Source organism: Calypte anna, chromosome 4B (assembly GCF_003957555.1).
Source record: "Calypte anna isolate BGI_N300 chromosome 4B, bCalAnn1_v1.p, whole genome shotgun sequence".
NCBI classification, from domain to species: Eukaryota; Metazoa; Chordata; class Aves; order Apodiformes; family Trochilidae; genus Calypte; species Calypte anna.
Window position 1 is genome coordinate 11,298,805 of NC_044249.1, and position 19,399 is coordinate 11,318,203.

Here is a 19,399-nt window from a genome sequence, read left to right on the forward strand (position 1 = left end):
TTTTGTAGTTATCTGTAGTCATAGTATCATTCACAAAAGAAAAATATTTGAAGCAAGAAGAGATACATTTCTTGTGATGGACAAGTTAAATCATACTAAACTCAGTAGGCAAAGATAGTCCTATGTTGGTTCCAAAGTCATTTAAGGCTTTGGATTATCTCATAAATACATACTAGCCATGTGCTTATTAAATTAAACTGTCCTTTTATTCTGTTTATTCATGCATTCCCTCATCTGGGAAGTAAGTTCATCATTCAAAAGAGATCACTCACACAAATGACACAGTGACTGCAGTCACTGCTGAAGCTGCATGGCACTACAGACAAGCTATAAGGATCAGGACTTCAAACCCTAATAAAATGTCCAAAGTCTGATATTTAAATACTTAGGTCTGATACTTTTCCTAATACAAGCACAGGATTATCATACTGACCTTTGTGAAGTGCCTTGTGGCCTACATACAAAAATGTCACACAAGCACGAAGTATGGGGCTTCTTCCAGGAAAAGGTAGGTAAGGAGACTGAAATGGGTACAGTCACTCCAGTTATGTCACAGTTTTAGAAATCAACTGTGGGGGGCACATTAAAAAATGGCATGATGATCACAGAATGGTTTGGGTTGGAAGGACCTTAAAGACCATCTAGTTTGAAAACCCCTGCTAGGGGCAGGGACACCTCTCACTAGACGAGATTACTCCATCCTGACCCTATCCAAGCTGGCCTTGAACACATCCACAAATCCACTGGAAAACCCGTGCCAGTGTGTCATCACCCTCACATGGAGAATTTCCTCCTAGTGTCTAATGTAAATAGCAATTATTGCAATTCACTAATAACAATTAACGACTAACAGATTTGTAACTCCAAGCTCCTACTACACAGTGAGTATACTGTATTTAACTGTCCCATTTTCCTGAGGGAATCAGACTAGAAAAAAATTTTTTAGCATTTCCAGATGTTGACTTTATATGAAGATTAAGGAGATTATGAAAAATCAGCTTTCACATATTTTGCTTTATAGATACTCATAATGCTATCACAATGAAAAATACTTCACATAGTACCTTCTAACTAGATTGGTAAAAACACTTTTTAAACATTAGTGAACTGTAGCGATTTTGGTTTTCTACTACACTTTTTTTCTACTTGCTGAAGTAACAGAAGTAACAAGAACAAAAGCTGTCATAAAGTCAGAGAGTGACAGGACTTGGAATAAAACTACAGTGTCTTTCACTACTCATTCTGAAATATTTCAGTTGAGTAAAATGCAGAATAATGCATTAAAATATTTAATTAACAAAAATATGCTCTGTTTCCAGAGGTCTGGCTAGAGCAAGGACAATGGCTTATTTTGGGGAGGGTAAAGGCCCAATCCATGTGGATAACGTGAAATGTATGGGAAATGAGAGATCCTTGGCAGACTGCATTAAGCAGGACATTGGGATGCACAACTGCCGTCACAGCGAAGATGCGGGCGTGATCTGTGACAGCCTAAGCAAGAAGGCCATCGGGAACAGCAATAAAGGTGAAGCACTGAGTGGTGGACCAACACGTTCAGATGAGGAACTGTCATGGTAGGGAGATGGACGTAAAAGATTCCATGTCACAAAGTAAACCGTTATATCAAAGGAATTACAGAAAGTAAAGTGGTGGGAGACCCTCCCTACTGTGTGATCTTATTGCTGTGCCAGCTGCACAGAGGAATCACAGCTATTCAGATGATACAGCGTATTTGTCTGCTGTAATTTACAGCAGCTAAGCTCCTTAAGCAGCCATGTTATATAAGGGACACAAAAATGCAAGAATCTAGACACCTACTTGCATTTTTTCAAAGTGTGTGTTATCTTCAGCAGAGAACTGAGACCTATGTATGCCAAGTTTGCCAAGTTCTGCTTCCTCTCACATGAAGTAAGGAAGAATCCTGTAAAAAACCTACACTTGAGAAGCAGAGCACATATATGTAAAGTGCTCTGTAATCAGTAAAAAGAACTCATTTTAAAAGGATTTTTAAGTCTGAGAACGTGGTTGTTAAAAACTAACATGAAACAGAATAACACTAACCATAGTGGTGGTTGTTTTGTGTTGTTTTAATTAACTCTCATTGAAAATTTGACTTCCTTTTGAGTTTAATGCTGTCTACATCTCCCTTTCCTGTTTAGATTCTTTTGCTTCTGTTTGTGGATTGAGATTACTACATCGTCGACAAAAGAGAATAATTGGTGGCAAAAATTCTTTACGGTAAATATTTAGTAAAGACAAAGACTTTTGAACGTAAATCTTCCAAGACATGTATTTACCATAAGCGGTTTGCTTAATTTATGGTTTTATTGGAGGTTTATTGTTTAGTTTTCTTTTGGCTTGTCATGAAGTACAAGAAGAAATACACCTAAAGCAAATTTGGTAGGAAATTCAAAAATATTAATTGATAAATATTGAAAGCATGAGTTTAAAATCTGTAGATGCTTATGGGCTTAGTCCTTCATTGGGTTACATTTTTTTACTTATAAAACAACCATTTTTTTTTTCAAAGCATGTTTTGATTACAGGATGTGAGGTATATGAAGAAAACTTTTAAAAGCTAGCTACATTGAAAAAAATAGCCTTGGTATGACTCACTGTCTAAAGACCTAATTTTCCCTCACGAAATAAGCCTCAGTTATGACACAGCTATAAACCCAGACTATTTATTTACACTATGTTCTTAACTGTTAACTACATGCTTACATTTATTTAATATAAACAAATTAATTGTATACTACTACTAAATGCTACTATAGAAGTATAGGCTTCATTTTCTAAACTGTTTTGAGTAACCTGAAAAATAGATGTTCATAGAAACTCATAGAAGTTTCAAAAAACATTATCAATAGGGAGCCCAGAAAAACATTTAAGTCAGACAGAGCAAAGTAGGACTACTTACCTTAGTAAAGACTCAAATGAGAAAAATAAATAATGCATTGTAGTGAAAAAACTTGAGAATTACAGTCTCAGAATATATGTACCAAGGACACTGGATAAAATGAAATGGTGAGAAGTAATGGATTCCACAATTAAGCTAGAGCAAGAAATTTGATCTCATAACTAAGCATGTGGACATGAGATGAAGCAAAAAAGGTGAAAAAATGCAATAGTGCACTTAGAAGTGCTTCAAAATCAAGAAAACATATGAACAACAGAAAAGGACTCAAGAAGTCATTAGGACAAAGTGACAAAGTTTGAAAAGGAACTGGATACTTACATACACACCAGGAAACCCAAGGCTGTCCAAAATACCCCATTTTGGAAAGACATATTACAGTGCATCTTTCACAACTTAAAAAGCCTACATTTTCATGCTTTAGAGATAGTAAATTCCTCCATCTTACTTTAAAATAGTTGGTACTGGTAACTCTGAGATAGGATGCTGAACTAGATGATCCTTAGCAACTCTTGTGCTCCAGCATGCCTATTCAAATTGATGTCAGTCAGAACACACCCAAGACTACCTGTTGCTTATTCTTGATTGTTGCTGTCACTTACAGGTGCATCTCTCACCTTCTGCATTATCTGCGATTCCATATTTTGCTAATCTATTATTAAACTGCCAAAAAATAACCCATTCTGTTGACACAGGCCTCCAAATCCCCATACCAGATCTACTATACAAAACAGATGATGACAGGCTAAAAAAAGGTGCTAATCTAGTACTTCTGGTTTCTTCAAATACTTTATACCTCTTGGTTTGCCAACTTCCCTTTTCAAACTGCTCAGAACCAACAAAGATATTAATGCAGACAGGAAAGGATTCTGGATTAAGCTTTTCAAGAAATTCCTTTCTTTCCCCTCACCAGCTGACAGGAAATTTCTGGCTTGTTGACTTGAATGGTATTTGGCAACGAACCTGCAGAATGTTTTTTTGCACAATAAATACAATCTGAGAAGAAAAATTATAATAACTGTCAGTGGTAGGAAACACTCAGAGGGCTGGATGCCCAAACAAACCCTAAAGTAATTCTGACTATTGTTGAATGAACTTCTGAATGCTGCAGAAATGAAAATGTATTCTCAACAGTTACTCAATAAATAACATGGTTTGTAAGCTATATCAGTCAAATAAACTACATATGATTTAGATTCAAGGTAAGTGATAAGCTACCTTATTTTTCCATTGATGTACTCTGAATGCAGTGTCTTATGTCCTCTGCAGAGGCGGCTGGCCATGGCAGGTTGCACTTCGACTGAAATCTTCTCATGGTGATGGAAGACTTCTGTGTGGTGCTACTCTCATCAGCAGCTGCTGGGTCCTCACTGCTGCACACTGCTTTAAAAGGTAAGTCTTTCTTCAACAGTGAAGTGTATTTTCAAATTATTTTTGAGCAAACATCAAACACAGGGACTAAAAGATTTTAGCAGTGATAAGACATTTTTACTCTAACACTGCAGTGACTACATGAACTAGTCCCCCCAGCCCATTTTAGGGTAAAGCACTGTTAAATATTTTGCCAAGTCAAACAGGGAAGTAAACATGTGTGGTGGATGCTAGTGAGACCAAGTGGTTTTGCTTATTCTTCACAAATAGGCTGGAATAAACGCTTTTCTTTGTTTTCTCACAGGACATAAAGAATCTTTTGCAGCCATTTAAGCAAAAATCCCATCTCCTTTAGTAAAGAAATACTTGGCTAGATGGTTATGCTGGTTATTGTCTGGCATTGGCATCTCATAAAATTATGTCAAACTCATCTCCTTTACATATGTTTAGCAATTGGTTTGCAACTTAAACTGACTTGTAAAACACATTTCATCTACTTGGTATAACTTCTTCTACACGTCTCACTATTAAGCTATCGCCCAGACTTTTCTAATGTCTTTTCCCATTTTTTACAGAAACAGATTCTGTTACTGATAATTCTGTTCAGTTTTTAGGATATCCCCTCTCCAGTACTTTTGGCAACAAGAATTCATTGTTGATGAAGTCACTGTAGTATAAAAACACCAACTTGAACAGTAAGGAAGTTGGTTTAATATTTTAAGATTTTGACAGCAAATATTTAATTGGAATCCTTACAAGTGGCTGCAGTATGGGCTGGAATGAAAGCCCAGAGGAATTGCATTACAGTTTTAAGGATATTTGCTAGTATTTGCTCAAGTGGGCTGCGAGCATTTTAACTGTGGACTCTGAGCCTTTCCTTTCACATACTAGATATGCTTCTACTCAAATGGAAGCTGTAACCCTTGATTAGCACCAGATGCATATAATTTCTTTTTCAGGTTTCATGCAAACTACGAAGGACTTTTCTTGGTAGTGTTTCAAGCTGAAACGGTCAAACTCAATAACTTTTCTGCCTGCTTCTTCTGAAGTCCCAGTCGTTTCTTTAGAGCTATGAATACACTCCAGTTTCTATCATGAACACTTAAATAAAATGGCTTCTTATTCATTTATAATCTCCATAGTGATTACTAAGGATGCAACTTTAGCTCTTCAGAATGCCTTTGATTGAAGGCTTGAAAACAAGGCTATTTGCTATTTTTTCCTCAAAGATCAGCTTTAAGGAAAATAAAAAGGAGGTCACAGGAAACCAGTTATATCTTCAGTGTATATACATAGATATTGCATTTAAAACTGTGCAACCCAGATCCAAGCGTACAACTGAGGATTCACTACTGTTTAAACTAAAAGAGAGAAAGGACCTGTAACTCTGAGTAGGCACTGGACAGACTGGGCTGAACTTCCAATATTATCTCAGTGTGATTTTTAAGGGTCTAGGTTTCCAAGAACTATCTATAGATCAAGTGCCTTCTTTACAAAATTTTCACAGAGAAGAGAAAGACCACTATACCATTTCTCATATCCTGGAACTTAGAATGATGCTTAAGTAACAAAAGTGGTCTCATCTGCACTATGGGTAAAAGCTAAATACAATTTTAGGCATGATTAAAGGAATTGTTGGCCAGTAGTGTAGCAGCATTACTGGTTTCTGTAATTTCACAGGCACACAATTTAAGATCAAAAATTGTTTCAAGCTGGTTTTCCTCTCATAACCCACCCATCCTATATAGGAAGTTTTATCCTGCATGGTTCTGATAGGTACAGGTTTATAGCTTGCAGGCCTATAAATACAAAAATACTAACTTTGGATAATTAGAAATATGAAGCATAATAAAAAAGGACATTATAATGCATATTATTTCATTTCAGCAAATACAGTGTTACTTGAACATTGTACTGTTGTAGCTCTTAAGTGCTTTAGGCAGTCCTGAATGCCAGTATAGACTTCAGTATAGTCCTGGTAATTTATTTTTGAGAAGTAGAGACCCTGAAGTACAGTGGAACCAAATACCTAGTAAGAAACCAGAAACGAAGGTAGACACCAGATTTAAAATTCAATTTTCTGAAGATCAGCATGAATCGTGACATGAGGCCTTCAGTGTCAGACTGGCAGCAGGATATTAGCACAATGGCGGATTACTAATCTATCCTACAGTTGGCTGTAAACTTCCAGGAGTGCTAAGGTCAACATAGCTAGGCTGCACTAGAGCTTAAAGGCATGCCCAGTCCAGCCATCTGACAGAGGGGTAATACCTTGAAAGCAACACCATTTTCTATCCATTAAGCACTCCCTGACATTTCTGTCTCCACTCGTCAAATGTAATGTGTGTGGTGCTTCTCTACCATTTCATAGGTGACTTTTAGGGGAAGAAGGCTGAAAGCCTCTGAGCTGAACTACACCTGTCCTGTAAATAGATTTTGTATATGTGAAAGACTGTTTGATAGGGTGCACCCTGATCACTCAGCTACCTTCCTCTACACTGACCTTGTCCACTATGGCGAGGAGCACACAAATTCCACTGTCAGCTCATAAAACATTCTACAGCTGGTTCTTCTTTCTATTCCTCTGTCCCAAGAGTTTCAGATGACCTATACATCAATTAGCTTATGTAGTAAAATGAACTACCATGGTCTGTCACTTTGGTTTTCATAGTGTATTCAAACTGCCTTGTATACCACAGTAGCATCCTTCTGGTTAAACCATTAACGTTATGGGTACTTCCATAAAAAAGATGGCCAAAGTGATCAATACACTTGCCCTTCATTTGATAGTTTCTGTTGCTGCAAACAATTCAGGATTCTCTAAGCTGTAGTTCTCAGAAATACACTACTTATGAGGTTATTTATCTTCCATGTGAAGAGACAAATGGCCATTTAGTGTATATAAATACTGAAATGCAGATCCAACTTTCTGCAGAACACAAGATTAAAGTTTTTTTTAAAAAAAAAGATTAAACTTTTTTTTTTTTTTTTTTTTTTTTTTTTTTTTTTTTTTTAAAGATTAAACTTTTTTAAACACCTTTGTAAACTTTAAAAAGTTTGCATTGGTTGAATTTCCCAATTTCCAGCTCCTATTGAATTCTGGCTTCCAACCACAAGGGAAATACAGTGTTTGGAGAGTATTTCATATTTTCCATATACTATGGAGGTGGACCTGAAGAAAGTTGTGGTACACAAGTCACTTAGTTTTTCCTATATAGTTGGTCATCTTCAGATGAATGATGTTAGGTGATAGCCTGCAATCTTCTCTTCTTAGAAACCTAGAAGTGAAATTTTGCTCATGGAAGACCTGAAGATGTACAGAATTTGACAAAGAAAGCTTTGCAGGCAACGAGGAACAAAACCCACAATTAGGAGAAATATTTAGTAGTACAACTCTACATTATTCAAAACAAACCTGCTTTGCCTGCTGCTCCCCAGGCACATTACTGGAGTGTATAAAAAGAACAAGTATAGATTAGAAGGTGATGGAACACAGTAGGGTACTTTCTACACATGTATTACAAATTTCCAATTGAAAGCTTTAAGGGAAAGGGAGAAGTCAAAGGGAAAATATTTTTGTTATCCTAGACAGATTTTAAATAAGTAAAGATATCACAGTGTACCCCCATCTGCATTTACCTGAGAAGGCCTGCGTGTTCAGACAAAAATATCCAAAGGCATGCACAGAAAAATGTTATTTCATCCACAGAAATAATCTCTAAGGTATTTACCATTTAGTCTACAATGTGAAAGAAACTGCGGTCGTGTTGGATGCAAAACAAGATTTACCGGCCTTCTGTCACTTCGACAACAGATTCTTGTGATGCATAGATGCTTAGTTTTCCTTACTGTAACTTCTGTGTAACAGAAGAGGTTTTTATCAAGTTATTGAAGCCTTTAGAATTTCTTAACTAGCCTACTAAGCAAACTTGAACACTGTTTTCATTTTGGTAATTATTTGAAGCAATGGAAATAATGTTGGTAATCGGGTTTTCATTACTGGCAATTTGTGTTACCCTGACTAAATACATCTATAATGTACTCTCTGCCTGCCAGTCATAGCAAATGACTGCTTAAGAAAACTTAAGCAGTGAAAATAGGCAAAAAGCAACATAGACCACCTGAAACCAGGAAAAGTTTTGTGATATTCCTTAGGATACACGTGAATGCCAATCTAAACATCTGAGAAATTAGTCTTGCTCTTTTAAGAAAAACCACTTGTCATTGTCATTTATGTGAGCAAGAAAGATAATCTGTCTGCATGCTTAAGATCTGACTTTGCATGAGCCAGCCCTGTTTTCACCTCAATCTTAGGTATGGCAACAACTCTCGGAATTATGCTGTGCGGGTTGGAGACTATCACACACTGGTACCAGAAGAATATGAGGAAGAAATTGGAGTCCAACAGATTGTGATGCATAAAGAGTACAGACCCAACAGCAGCGACTATGACATTGCATTAGTGAGGCTACAAGGGCCAGAGGAACAGTGTGCCAGATTCAGTACTCATGTCTTACCTGCTTGTTTGCCATTAAGAAGAGAGAGACCACAGAAAACTGCTCCCAACTGTTATATCACTGGATGGGGTGACACTGGTAAAAAAGCTATAATGATTTCTAGTCACTGATCTCATTACCTGAGGCTACTTAAAAAACCAACTAGCAAAACCCTCCAATATTTAGAAAAAGAAAATACTCAAAATGCAACAACTTTACTCTTTTTATGCACTGGAATGTTTTCTCTCCTGATCCTTAAACAGGATCGACAACACTTTGTTACTGAATTTATTCTTTATAAGTGGCAATTAACCATGTCACTCTAAATCACAGAACCAGCCAGTAAAATGCCCTCGGTAAGACTGACAAGCATGTATGCAGCAGCTTATCACTCCCTGCCTCAGAACATAACTAACAGCGCTAATAAGTTTAAGGTTTTTAAGGTAAGTACAATGAGTATTTTAGAAAGGTTCTTTAAATTAAACCTCTTCAATAGAAAAATGGAAAATATGCACATAATAGACTTTCAAGTAAAATTTTTAGTCTCTGTTGTTACCACTGAGACTTTCAATCAGCATTCAGATTCAAATAAGATAACATCTTGCCAAAATTTACAAGAGCCACAGGGCAATCTGCAAGCCAGACTTCTGGAACTAACTATATGGTCACTTGTTAGGTCAAGACTCTTCCTCTTCAAAGGTTTTTTCCTTTAAATGTTTTACAAATTAATAACTGTATTCTACTTTAATGTTTATACAGTGCTGAATACAGCACAATATAGCAACCACACTTGAGTCTTTGTTCTGCTAAATCATTCCAGCTGGCAAGGGAGACAAGGTGGCAAGGCCAAACATCACTTCTTCCTCATAAAGGAAGATGCACCGATCTGTGTACACAGATGTCTGAGTCACTGTGCTACAATAAAGGATATAGACTTGTAGGATGTGTTATTTTGCTAAAAACAATTGCTAATTCATTGCCTAGCTCTGTCTAGATTTTTACACAATTCACTGAAAACCAATGCTGTTAACTTAGGACACTTCAGGAAACATTACCACTGCAATATCTGGCTTTGATTACCATAAGAATGGTAATTATTGTGGTACTTAAGCAGAAATTTCACACACTATATAAATCATAACTATTAAGATTTTATTTAAAAAAAAACCCAACCCTGGCTTTAATTTCCCATGTTTCCAATTGAAAAAGAGGTGCAAGCCATAGCAAAAAGACAAATTATTTAAATCTTTAGATTTTCTTAGGAGAGGACTGCAGGATTCAGAACAGATCAGGAAAACCAAGACATTTTCTGGTAACGGCCACAAAATGAAGATTCGTTTTGGTCAGGAGGCCCATTAGTACTCTGGTCCATAGGCGTTACCAGGACTGTAAAAAGATTCATATGATACTGCTCATCTCTACCAGAGTACACGTGGACTCCTCAGCTGAGGCAACAAGCAAGCTTGCATGTATTTACAGAGCATAAGCAGAATGGGTGGCTGGATTCTCTACTTGGAAGCTGACAGAGGATGCTACATTAGTCAGGTTGAACTACTAGTTCTGAACTGGTGACCTAGAGATGAAGTATTTCTACAAGTTTCCATTCCTAAAGACTCCTAAAATTAGTTTCGCCATTGAAGTACTGTAGTAGTCTTGTAGAAGACATAGAATGTTTGGAACAAATCAAATCACAACCTTGAAGAGATTACAGAACATCAGGTGTTGGAAGGGACCTCTGAAGAACATCAAGTCTAACCCCCCTGCCAGAGCAGGACCAAAGATAGGGCAGGTCACTGATTTTAAATATTTTGCTCCTCTAAAAAAACCCTCCATGCATTTTCCAAAGGGAATTTTACATTTATAAAGCTAGAGTGTTAAAACTTACCCACATATTCCAGTCCCAGTCTCAACATTAGACAAATTGGAAAAAATTTTGCCTAGGGTATTTCCAGCTTATGGATGAGAATGCCACAAAGAAAAGGATTATCTGTTAGAATATGTTCATCAGGTTTCTGACAGGTTGGTGAAACAAACAGGAATCCTCCATGCTCTTTGTTACCAAGAAAGTTTTCAGTAAAAGTAATTTTTTCCATGCCTCTTATTAACCTTCCTTTAGCTGCATCTCTATCCAGTGAATACAAGGAATAAAGTAGTATTTAACTTTTATTGTTTTTTTAAAAAAGCATCTATATTTCATATTTAAAATAGCAATACAGTATTTGCATATTATATTTAATGCACAGTAGATTCTTCAGTATTTTCTTGTTTTCAGTGATTTTATTTAATGACAAAGATTATGAAGGACCCCTAGCAAAAACTGGGTTAAATCATATCTATGTTCCTAAGACCAAGCATTACAATGATACGATAATTTGGCTTCTCTTTTCAGGAAGGTCTTATTCAAGAACATTACAACAGGCTGCCATCCCCTTACTTCCCAAGAGGGTATGTGAAGAGCGTTACAAAACAAGATTCACAGGAAGAATGCTCTGTGCTGGAAATGTCCAGGAACAGAAACGTGTTGATAGCTGCCAAGGAGACAGTGGTGGACCACTGGTGTGTGAACGTCCAGGGGAAAGCTGGGTTGTCTATGGTGTGACCTCCTGGGGCTATGGCTGTGGAGTAAAAGATGCTCCAGGTGTCTACACAAAAGTATCATCTTTTGTACCCTGGATAAAAAGTGTGACCAAACTATGAATGTCCTTAATAAAAACCAAACTCTGTTAATAAAGTTTGAGGCAGGACAACTTTAACACAGACAGTACACAAGCTGAGGCCTTCAGCAAGTGAAAATAGACACACTTTCCTGATAATGTGTTTCTTTTTGTTAAATCCACGCAATCTTTCCAGTTAGGCACTACAACCCAAACAAAATCCCTTTGTGTTAAGAAAGTTTATATTGCACGAACAAGTTACCATGTATCTAAGATAAGGGGAAAAGTGATAGCCAACTTAAGCATAACACTGGAGTGGGACAGCTGGAGAGTTCACATAGGGATTCACTGCCCACCGGAAGACAGTAAGTAGCCCCAAGCTTCTCTAGAATTAATTTCAGATCTCAATCTTCAATCTCAATCTTCAGCCAAAACCCACCTGAAAAGGTCTATAAAGTCTTAAAACTACAAGGTAATATTTATACAACTCTCTCCTGCGTAATTGCAGCACTGGTTCAAACTGATTTTACAGGAAAGGTGAGAGTGAATATATCTGCTTCCAGTGACTTCTGAAGTATTGACACATCTTGATTCCATTTTACAGATACTGCTCCCCACACTATGAAAACCTTAACAGTTTATTATAAAAATGCACTGATAAAGTTCCTCTTGATGTACAAGACAAATATAAAACATATTCCTACCCTTTTAGAAAGGCCAGCCCATTGAACTTACCATACAGAACACAGGAAGTAATCACCATCTTAGTGCAATCCTGGTGATATCAGTCTTGAAAATACCTGGGACTAACTACAGTCAAGAGGAAGACAGCCAAGTTTCATGCTGTGATCCCAGTTAAAGGCCATTCAGACATCTCTATGCATGCTCTATGTATTCTGTAACAAATATGCTTCTTAAAAAGATTTAATGAAAGCTCTGTGGGCCACAGAACACTTCAGTGTGGCAGATGGCTGTTACCGTATAGTGACTGTGCAGACTAGCTTCCAGTGACTTTTCCTGTTTCCTATTCTCTGGCTACAATAGTGTTGTGTGGCCCTTTGTGAACTAGCTGGTATTCATGTTTTGAGTGGGCAATAATTTCTTCATGTATGCTCCTTTTGTCCTCTGGCATCCTAAAAAATATCCAAGAAAACTCAGTTTGAATCAGAAGTGACAACGATATTGCAGAAGCCCATGCAATGAAGACTTGGCCCTTAACTTCTGACCTTAAACTTAGCTTCTAAGGGTCATGACAAGTTTAATGATTGGAACTGGTGCTAAACTACTACACAAGGTGCTTTAAGATATTCTAATTTTCTGTAATTCCACATTATTTGAAACAGTGTGAAAAATGTTATTTAAAAATGTCAATCATACTGTGACCTCCTACTACTAGACCTACGTGAAACACTCTGGTAGCAAACTTTAAAATCATGCTTTTATGTATACATAAGCCACTTTAATTAAAGGGGAAGTAAAAGCATCAATGTTGTTACTTGTACCATCAAGGCTTTGCTATAAAGGACCCATTATTCTGAGACTTGTGGTGAAGTAGGCTATATATTGCAATGCATTCACTAGTTTTGCTCTCAGTAGGATGCTTTCTTAGATTTTAAACATTGCACTGTTTTCAAGCAGAGAGCATGCCTTTTAAATTTCTAACATAAGATGAAATTGTCTTTGTTATGCCATTTAATTTTTGTTCAATGAGCCCAATGATGTACACAATAAAACTGCTAGATTATTAACTTTTGTATGTTAATCCTGTGGATAATGTACAAGCAGCTGCTGCAGGAACATCAGCTGGATAAACTTAATGTGAGCTTTCTTAAGTAAAACAGGGTACCCCTTGAAAATAATTTTTTCAAAGCATAAGCTTTGGGTCATTTTCTGAGGATGTAATTTGTTCTGTGCTACTAAATCTGCAGTTCTTTGTATGCTTTAATTTAGACCAGTTAGTTTAAGTGTTTATCCTTCATTCTATAAACTGCTGAAGAATTTTTTTGGCCCTTGCTGATCTCCCCTGCAAATACATACAAAGCTGTAGAAAAATGTTCAGCTGGTCCTAAGGCTGGTTTGTTTTTGTTTTTTTTTATTAAGCAGGTGGGTCACAGTGTCAAGGGTGGCATAAACTAAGAAAACATTCAGCATTTCTATTATCAGATTGGATGATCATCCTAATATACGTACATCCTAGATACGTAATCTGTGTTCCTCAACACTGGGGAGATTTATAGGTAGGTGAGCTTCCCAAATGTTAGTTCATTTTTCAGAGAATGTAAAAACCAGAAGCATTACTGATATTAGCATTTACCTCAACCCTGAACCATCTCCCTGAAATCCAACACAGGAAAGCCTGAACTTGTGGGCAGATGTGTTAATTTAATTTTTTTCCTAATGCACTGAGGGTCTGATAGAAGTCCACTCGTCTTGGAGGAAAGGAAATTTACAGTACACATGACTGCTGGCTACAAGGCTTGGCAGCCACAAACCTGGATTCCTAAGCAATAAAGATGTCATATGATAAGGGTGTATGTGGAGCTGTTTACGAAGAGAGTAACCACACACCACCAATTAAACAGGTGTAGTACCACATATAATACACATTTATCTGTACTTTGGCAACAGCATTTAAAATACATGCCGAAAAAAATGAGGCATTTCCTATGACCGTTTCTTGATCTCCCTTAGACCTAATCCATGTTGTAACTCAAGTCTGCAATTCCACTCTGGTACACTTCAAATAGGAATCCTCCCCTCAGTTGCCAAGTTCTTAGCAGTAACTGCACTGCCTGCTAATCTCATTTCCAGTTTCAGATTGTTTTACATTCCTTTCAAAGTCCCTCTCCCCCAAGCTTTTCAGTTTGCAATGATGTAGAAAAAAAAATTGTTCACATAGATACTCCTCAAGAGGGTATGTCAGCACAGCTGATAAGTAGACAGTAAAACTTACTTGTAAATAAAACATGTATCTTGTCTAATTCTTCAATGATTCAGTCTACAGGGGCTCCATATATTTTTTCTTGAATATGGATTAAATAGAAGATTCCTTAGCAACCAAACTGACAAAGGAGCCTCAGTCACTTTCTGCCCTACAGCAGTAGCCCTATTAGAATAATGTGATTTCTGAAATGGCTCCCAGAAAATGCATCAGTCACAGTCACTACTTTGCTCTGAAACCACAATAAGGCCCTGTCTCCCCACAACAGGCAGATTGGTTACAAAGAACATGCACAGGTCTTGCTTAGTTTAGACTTGTAAAGAAGAAGCGACACTTGCAGTCAAAGTCAATGTCTCTTTATTGCTTTATTCATACATTTAAATAGTTCACAGTGGCATATATACTAAAATTGTGACTGCACACTTTGAGCCAATTTTCTAGACTTCACAAACTTACCTTCACCTTATACAGCACATGTATACTCCTTGCAGCAAATTTTCCAACACACTTGAACAGCAGAAGAGCCACAACTGCAGATGCACACCATCACAGTTAACAATACCACAGTATGTAAGCCATATATCAGAAGAAAGCACAGCCTCTTTACTCACAGCATTATTAAAATTGCTTCAGACTTGGTGATAGCCCAAAGATCAGAGCAGCCAAAGATCCATAAAAGCTGCACAAAGCGAGGTAGCCACCCTAACTGCATTTGTATGGAAGCAGCAGAGGTTGTTTTAGGCACCGTAATCCACATTTCAGCCCTTTAAAAACGATTACATGGACTGCAGAGCATCTCACTTAGGCTCCAAGTCTGAACTTTATTTGAAAAACTCTTTGAGTTCGAAGTGAGATTAAGACCTAGCCTAAAATAAGCTTCTGCTAGCCCTTCCTGGGAACCAGAAACATTGCTTGCAAAAGGCATCCATTCCAGAAGATTAGAAAGATCCACCCTACATTAAGAAAAAATTAAACAGTCTAGTTACAGCTACTCCTAGAATTCACAAGCGGAATTTAGCCCCATCTTCTTCTGCCATCACAACTCAAGAGCGTTTCTCCGCTAAAAAAACAAGTTTAAGCCAGTTTACTATTGCTACCGAAAACAGCAAACATCACTGAACACTATAATGCCCTCCTAGGGGTTGCAAACTGCTCTGAAACAGAGTAGTATAAATTAACATCTCTATCTGCTCTTGTAATTGCAATTACGATTATTACTTACTTCAGTGAAAGATACTTATTTAAAAATACCTTCCTCCTGTACAGACTTCTCTGAGAAATATGAGAATTAACTAACACAACACCACCCAACTCCAATTCTTCCTAGTCACACTAACATATATTTAATTATGCTCTTCTGTAAAAACAACACAAACGAAACATGCCTTAAAAACACCAAGCTTCTACTCTGATTTCCCAGACTAGTCTCAGTAATTTAGTTGCTACCCATAAATTGAGTCGGCATTATTCCCGCCTAAAACCTCATCGCTAAGATCCTATCTGCGTAAAACATACCCCGTCACAATTTTTTGAGGGGTCTTCAACGGAATAGATGCATCCTTTCTGCTTCTGCGCTCCTAAAGAAATAAAAAGGGGAGAAGAGTAAGGAAGAACATCTTTAAAACCAGGTTCTAACCTCGTAGTGAGGAAAAAAAAAAGAAAAAAAAAACAAACAAAAAACAACAAACAAACAAACAAAAAACCAGAAAACCAAGCAAGCAAAGACACACAAGGATAGGAGAATGCCAATACACCTCGGCCGATTTGGCCTGTTACTTGCTACAGTCAACGACTAATACCCACAAAAGGGTAAAAGATATGCCAATTAGCAAGGAACTACTCTTCCATGCCTAGGAAGGGAGACAGCCACGGGAGGCAGCTCCCATGGAGTCATGGATTACCCCCCCCGCCACGTGGCGGACGCCATTTTCCCTCCCTCATCCCGGCCCTGGCCCCGCCGCCAACCAAGAGCTCCCACCCGCCCCTCATCTCAATTCATCTCACCACGGGTCCCACCTGAGGCTCGCTCCTCTCTTCTCCTCAACGGCTCCGCTCGGACCCTGAGGAGAAAAGCCCGCCGCAGTACCTCACATCTGGCCCCGCTTGTCCAAGGAGTGCCGCCGCTCCACTACCCGCTCTCCTACAGCACAAGGGCTCCACACCGCCCGCCCACTTGCCTCGTTCACTGCCGCTAACTGAGCGCTGCCGGGGCGGGGGGTGGGGCCCGGGCCCGTCACAGCCGGAAGCGGAGCGTTTTGCTGCAGCGAGGGGCGGGGAAGCGGAGCAGGGCTGGATGCGGGCAAGATTGATAATTTGTATTTCGGTTTTTGGTCATTTCCGGACCTCCTGGGGATTAAAGGGATTGAGGGACCCACGGAAAAGGAACTGCAGCCGCTTTCCAGTTCTATTCAGCTGGTCGAGAAACTGATGCTGCTTTCTGTATCTATGTGTGTAACTACTAGCATGCATAAATGCAACTACACTGTTGTGTTATTTGATAACCGTGGTCTAAGAAAAAGACGAGGTTGTGAAAGATGTGCAAGAAAAACAAAGTCATCCCTTTAGATAAACGTGGGCAACTGTCCTTTTCCAGTCCATACCAATGCATGTGTTCAGGTAATGCTGGTCAAAACCCACACCCTCCTCACAGAACAGAATAGAATATTTCCACTGAAAGGGTCCTAAAACAATTACCTAGTTCTACTCCCGGACCACTGAAAGGCTGTCCAGAAGTGTAAACTGCTTGCCCAAATAGCTCTTGAACGCTACCTAGCTTGGTGCACTGGCTACCTCTTCAGGAATCCTGTTACAGGGTTTGACCAATGCTTTCTACTGTCCAGTCTAAGCCTTGCCTAAATATCATACCTTTGACACCACAGCATCTAAATTGAAGCATTATTACAGTCACTCTTAGTGCTGGGAAGAGCAATTTTTTAAAGGCCGGGCACAAGCTGATCTCTGGCAACAGCTGAATCTCAAAGGCATGTTTGTGTTCTCTGCATGGGCTTACTGGGAAGATAAGGCAAACAATTTTGGCTTTTTCAGGCAGATGCCAATGAATTGGCACAGCCAGGGGACTGAGAATCTGACCCATCATTAGCCATACTGGGATAACTTTGTATTTGCATTTTCGGTCAGATTTCAAAGAAGGTCCAGTGTAGTATGGGAAGCTTGTCTTGTGGCTCATAGTTTAGTATCCACATTTTTTTTCTTTTCAGTGGAAAAGATAGGAAATTATTTAATGCCTATCTTTCATGTTGTGCTTTTCATCCTTTTCAGACAATGATAATGTGATACTACTTATTCAAATATATATGACTATTAGTCAGTGTTGTAGAATAATGAAACTGCTGCTAGGATTGTACAAAAGTGCAAAACAAATTAGGAGTTCTACCATGCCATACCTGTGCTGTAACCTAAGCCTCAGCTGCACCATCTGTGTTCAAGAATCTTATTTCCAGTCTGTCACGTGCATAAAAGGACCATCTCCTGCCTTTAGCTCACAATGTTTTCCTTCCAGAATTCTAAAGCTAAAATGTATGTACTGTGTTTGTATAAAAAGTTATGCAAAAAATGTTATTCTGTTTCAGTTTGTTGTTTTGCCAACCCAGATAGTACAAATTTCTATTCTGTTGTGAATTTATTAAGAGTGAATTTTTGTTTGGACATTCATACCATCTTTAGGGGTTTCTCCTAAGAAAGGCTTTCTCATATCTGTAGGCTGATGCATTGGCTCAACTATTGAATCCCCAAAGCAAATTGAAAAAACACTGCTTATCTTAAAAATAGCAAGTTCTGGAGTGGCTTCTACAACACATTAGCAATTTCTGGCACAAGATAGAAAAAGTAAGTAGTAAGCAAAAGCAGTAAAATGGGCAGCTGCATAGAACAATAATATTCAATCACAAAGGAAGGAAGCAATGTTTTTCATTTCAGAAAACATTTCAAGCTGTTCCTATACTCCTAGACTGTGTTGCTCAACGTCAAGCTGCAATTACTGCTAACAAACCTGGAAAAGGAAAATTTCTAGCAACACAAAAATGACTTCCACATGGCATTACATTTTCTTATCAGAGTTTATTGTTGCACTTCAGATACCATGCCACTATCAGAATCTATTAAAAAAAAAAACAAAAAAACCTTCCAGAAAAATGTTTCCAGCAATTTTCATTCAATGTGAATGACAAGTATTGCATCTATAAACATTGAAATATCTATTTAATTTCTTCCTGAGGAAGTTTCACATTTTTAAGCAATGAAAAGGATATTATTTACAAGGTAGTCTGAAAATCATTGAAACTAATTCTTTCATCACAAGTAGAACTGGGGAAATATCACAGTAATTTCAGGTATGTTTGCTCAAATAATTAAGTGATTTCCTATCAGGCTCTGTGTTTACACCCCCTTATGAGTGACTATGAGCAGTCACTTTCTGCTCATAATCACACATTGATTTTTAATGGTACAGATGTCTGCAGAAAGCAAATTTCAGAATCATATGTATGAAAATATGGGTGAAGCTCACATAATGAAGCAATTATTAAAGAAATCTACCAGGGGGACAGAAACTACAACTGTGTTACCAACCACAATAAAACATCTGACTTTGACTAGAAAATATAAATTTGTTGTAAGGAATCAGAAGTTTAGTATTGATAGTCTATTTCTGGATATTAAACGCTGATTCCAGATAAGCTGTGAAGAGATGAGGTTAAACTTTGTCATATAATTCATGTTCTATGATTTGCTTACTCAGCTGTACACATGTATCCTTATCATTTGGGGAATAACACATTTAACTGTTGTCTGTGTGCTTTGCTCAGACTTTTCATTCTTCACCAAGTTGACTGCACATTAAGTCATACTATTCTTTAAAGTTTTCTGTTAGATGTAAGAAAATAAATAGCTCTGGAAAAAAAAAGTAAAAGTGGCTTCATACCAGATTTTTATAAACAAGTAACAAGCAAACATCAGAAATTCCAAACTGTGAAGCTGACCATAAGTTTGCCTTTATTGCTCT

At 37.9% G+C, this 19,399-nt stretch overlaps 1 protein-coding gene, 1 long non-coding RNA gene and 1 other non-coding gene across 3 annotated transcripts in view; 1 reads left to right on the forward strand and 2 right to left on the reverse strand.

The window, feature by feature from the left end:
* The window catches only part of PRSS12 (serine protease 12), a 32,297-nt gene extending 20,795 nt beyond the window's left edge, over positions 1-11,502 (forward strand). Inside the window, exons 9-13 of the mRNA XM_030450804.1 lie at positions 1,320-1,525; positions 2,160-2,238; positions 4,187-4,309; positions 8,603-8,883; positions 11,174-11,502. Of these exons, the coding sequence (XP_030306664.1) occupies positions 1,320-1,525; positions 2,160-2,238; positions 4,187-4,309; positions 8,603-8,883; positions 11,174-11,481 (997 nt within the window). The 3' untranslated portion in view covers positions 11,482-11,502. The remainder of the gene's footprint in view (positions 1-1,319; positions 1,526-2,159; positions 2,239-4,186; positions 4,310-8,602; positions 8,884-11,173) is intronic.
* A 3,217-nt stretch (positions 11,503-14,719) lies between these two features.
* LOC115598345 lies at positions 14,720-16,564 on the reverse strand. Its single transcript, XR_003987587.1, has 3 exons — positions 16,396-16,564; positions 15,895-15,956; positions 14,720-15,439 (listed from the first exon to the last, which is right to left on the reverse strand). It is a non-coding gene; the product is annotated as an uncharacterized LOC115598345 (long non-coding RNA).
* Positions 16,147-16,277, reverse strand: LOC115598365. Its single transcript, XR_003987597.1, has one exon. It is a non-coding gene; the product is annotated as a small nucleolar RNA SNORA24 (small nucleolar RNA).
* Positions 16,565-19,399: the final 2,835 nt, after the last annotated feature.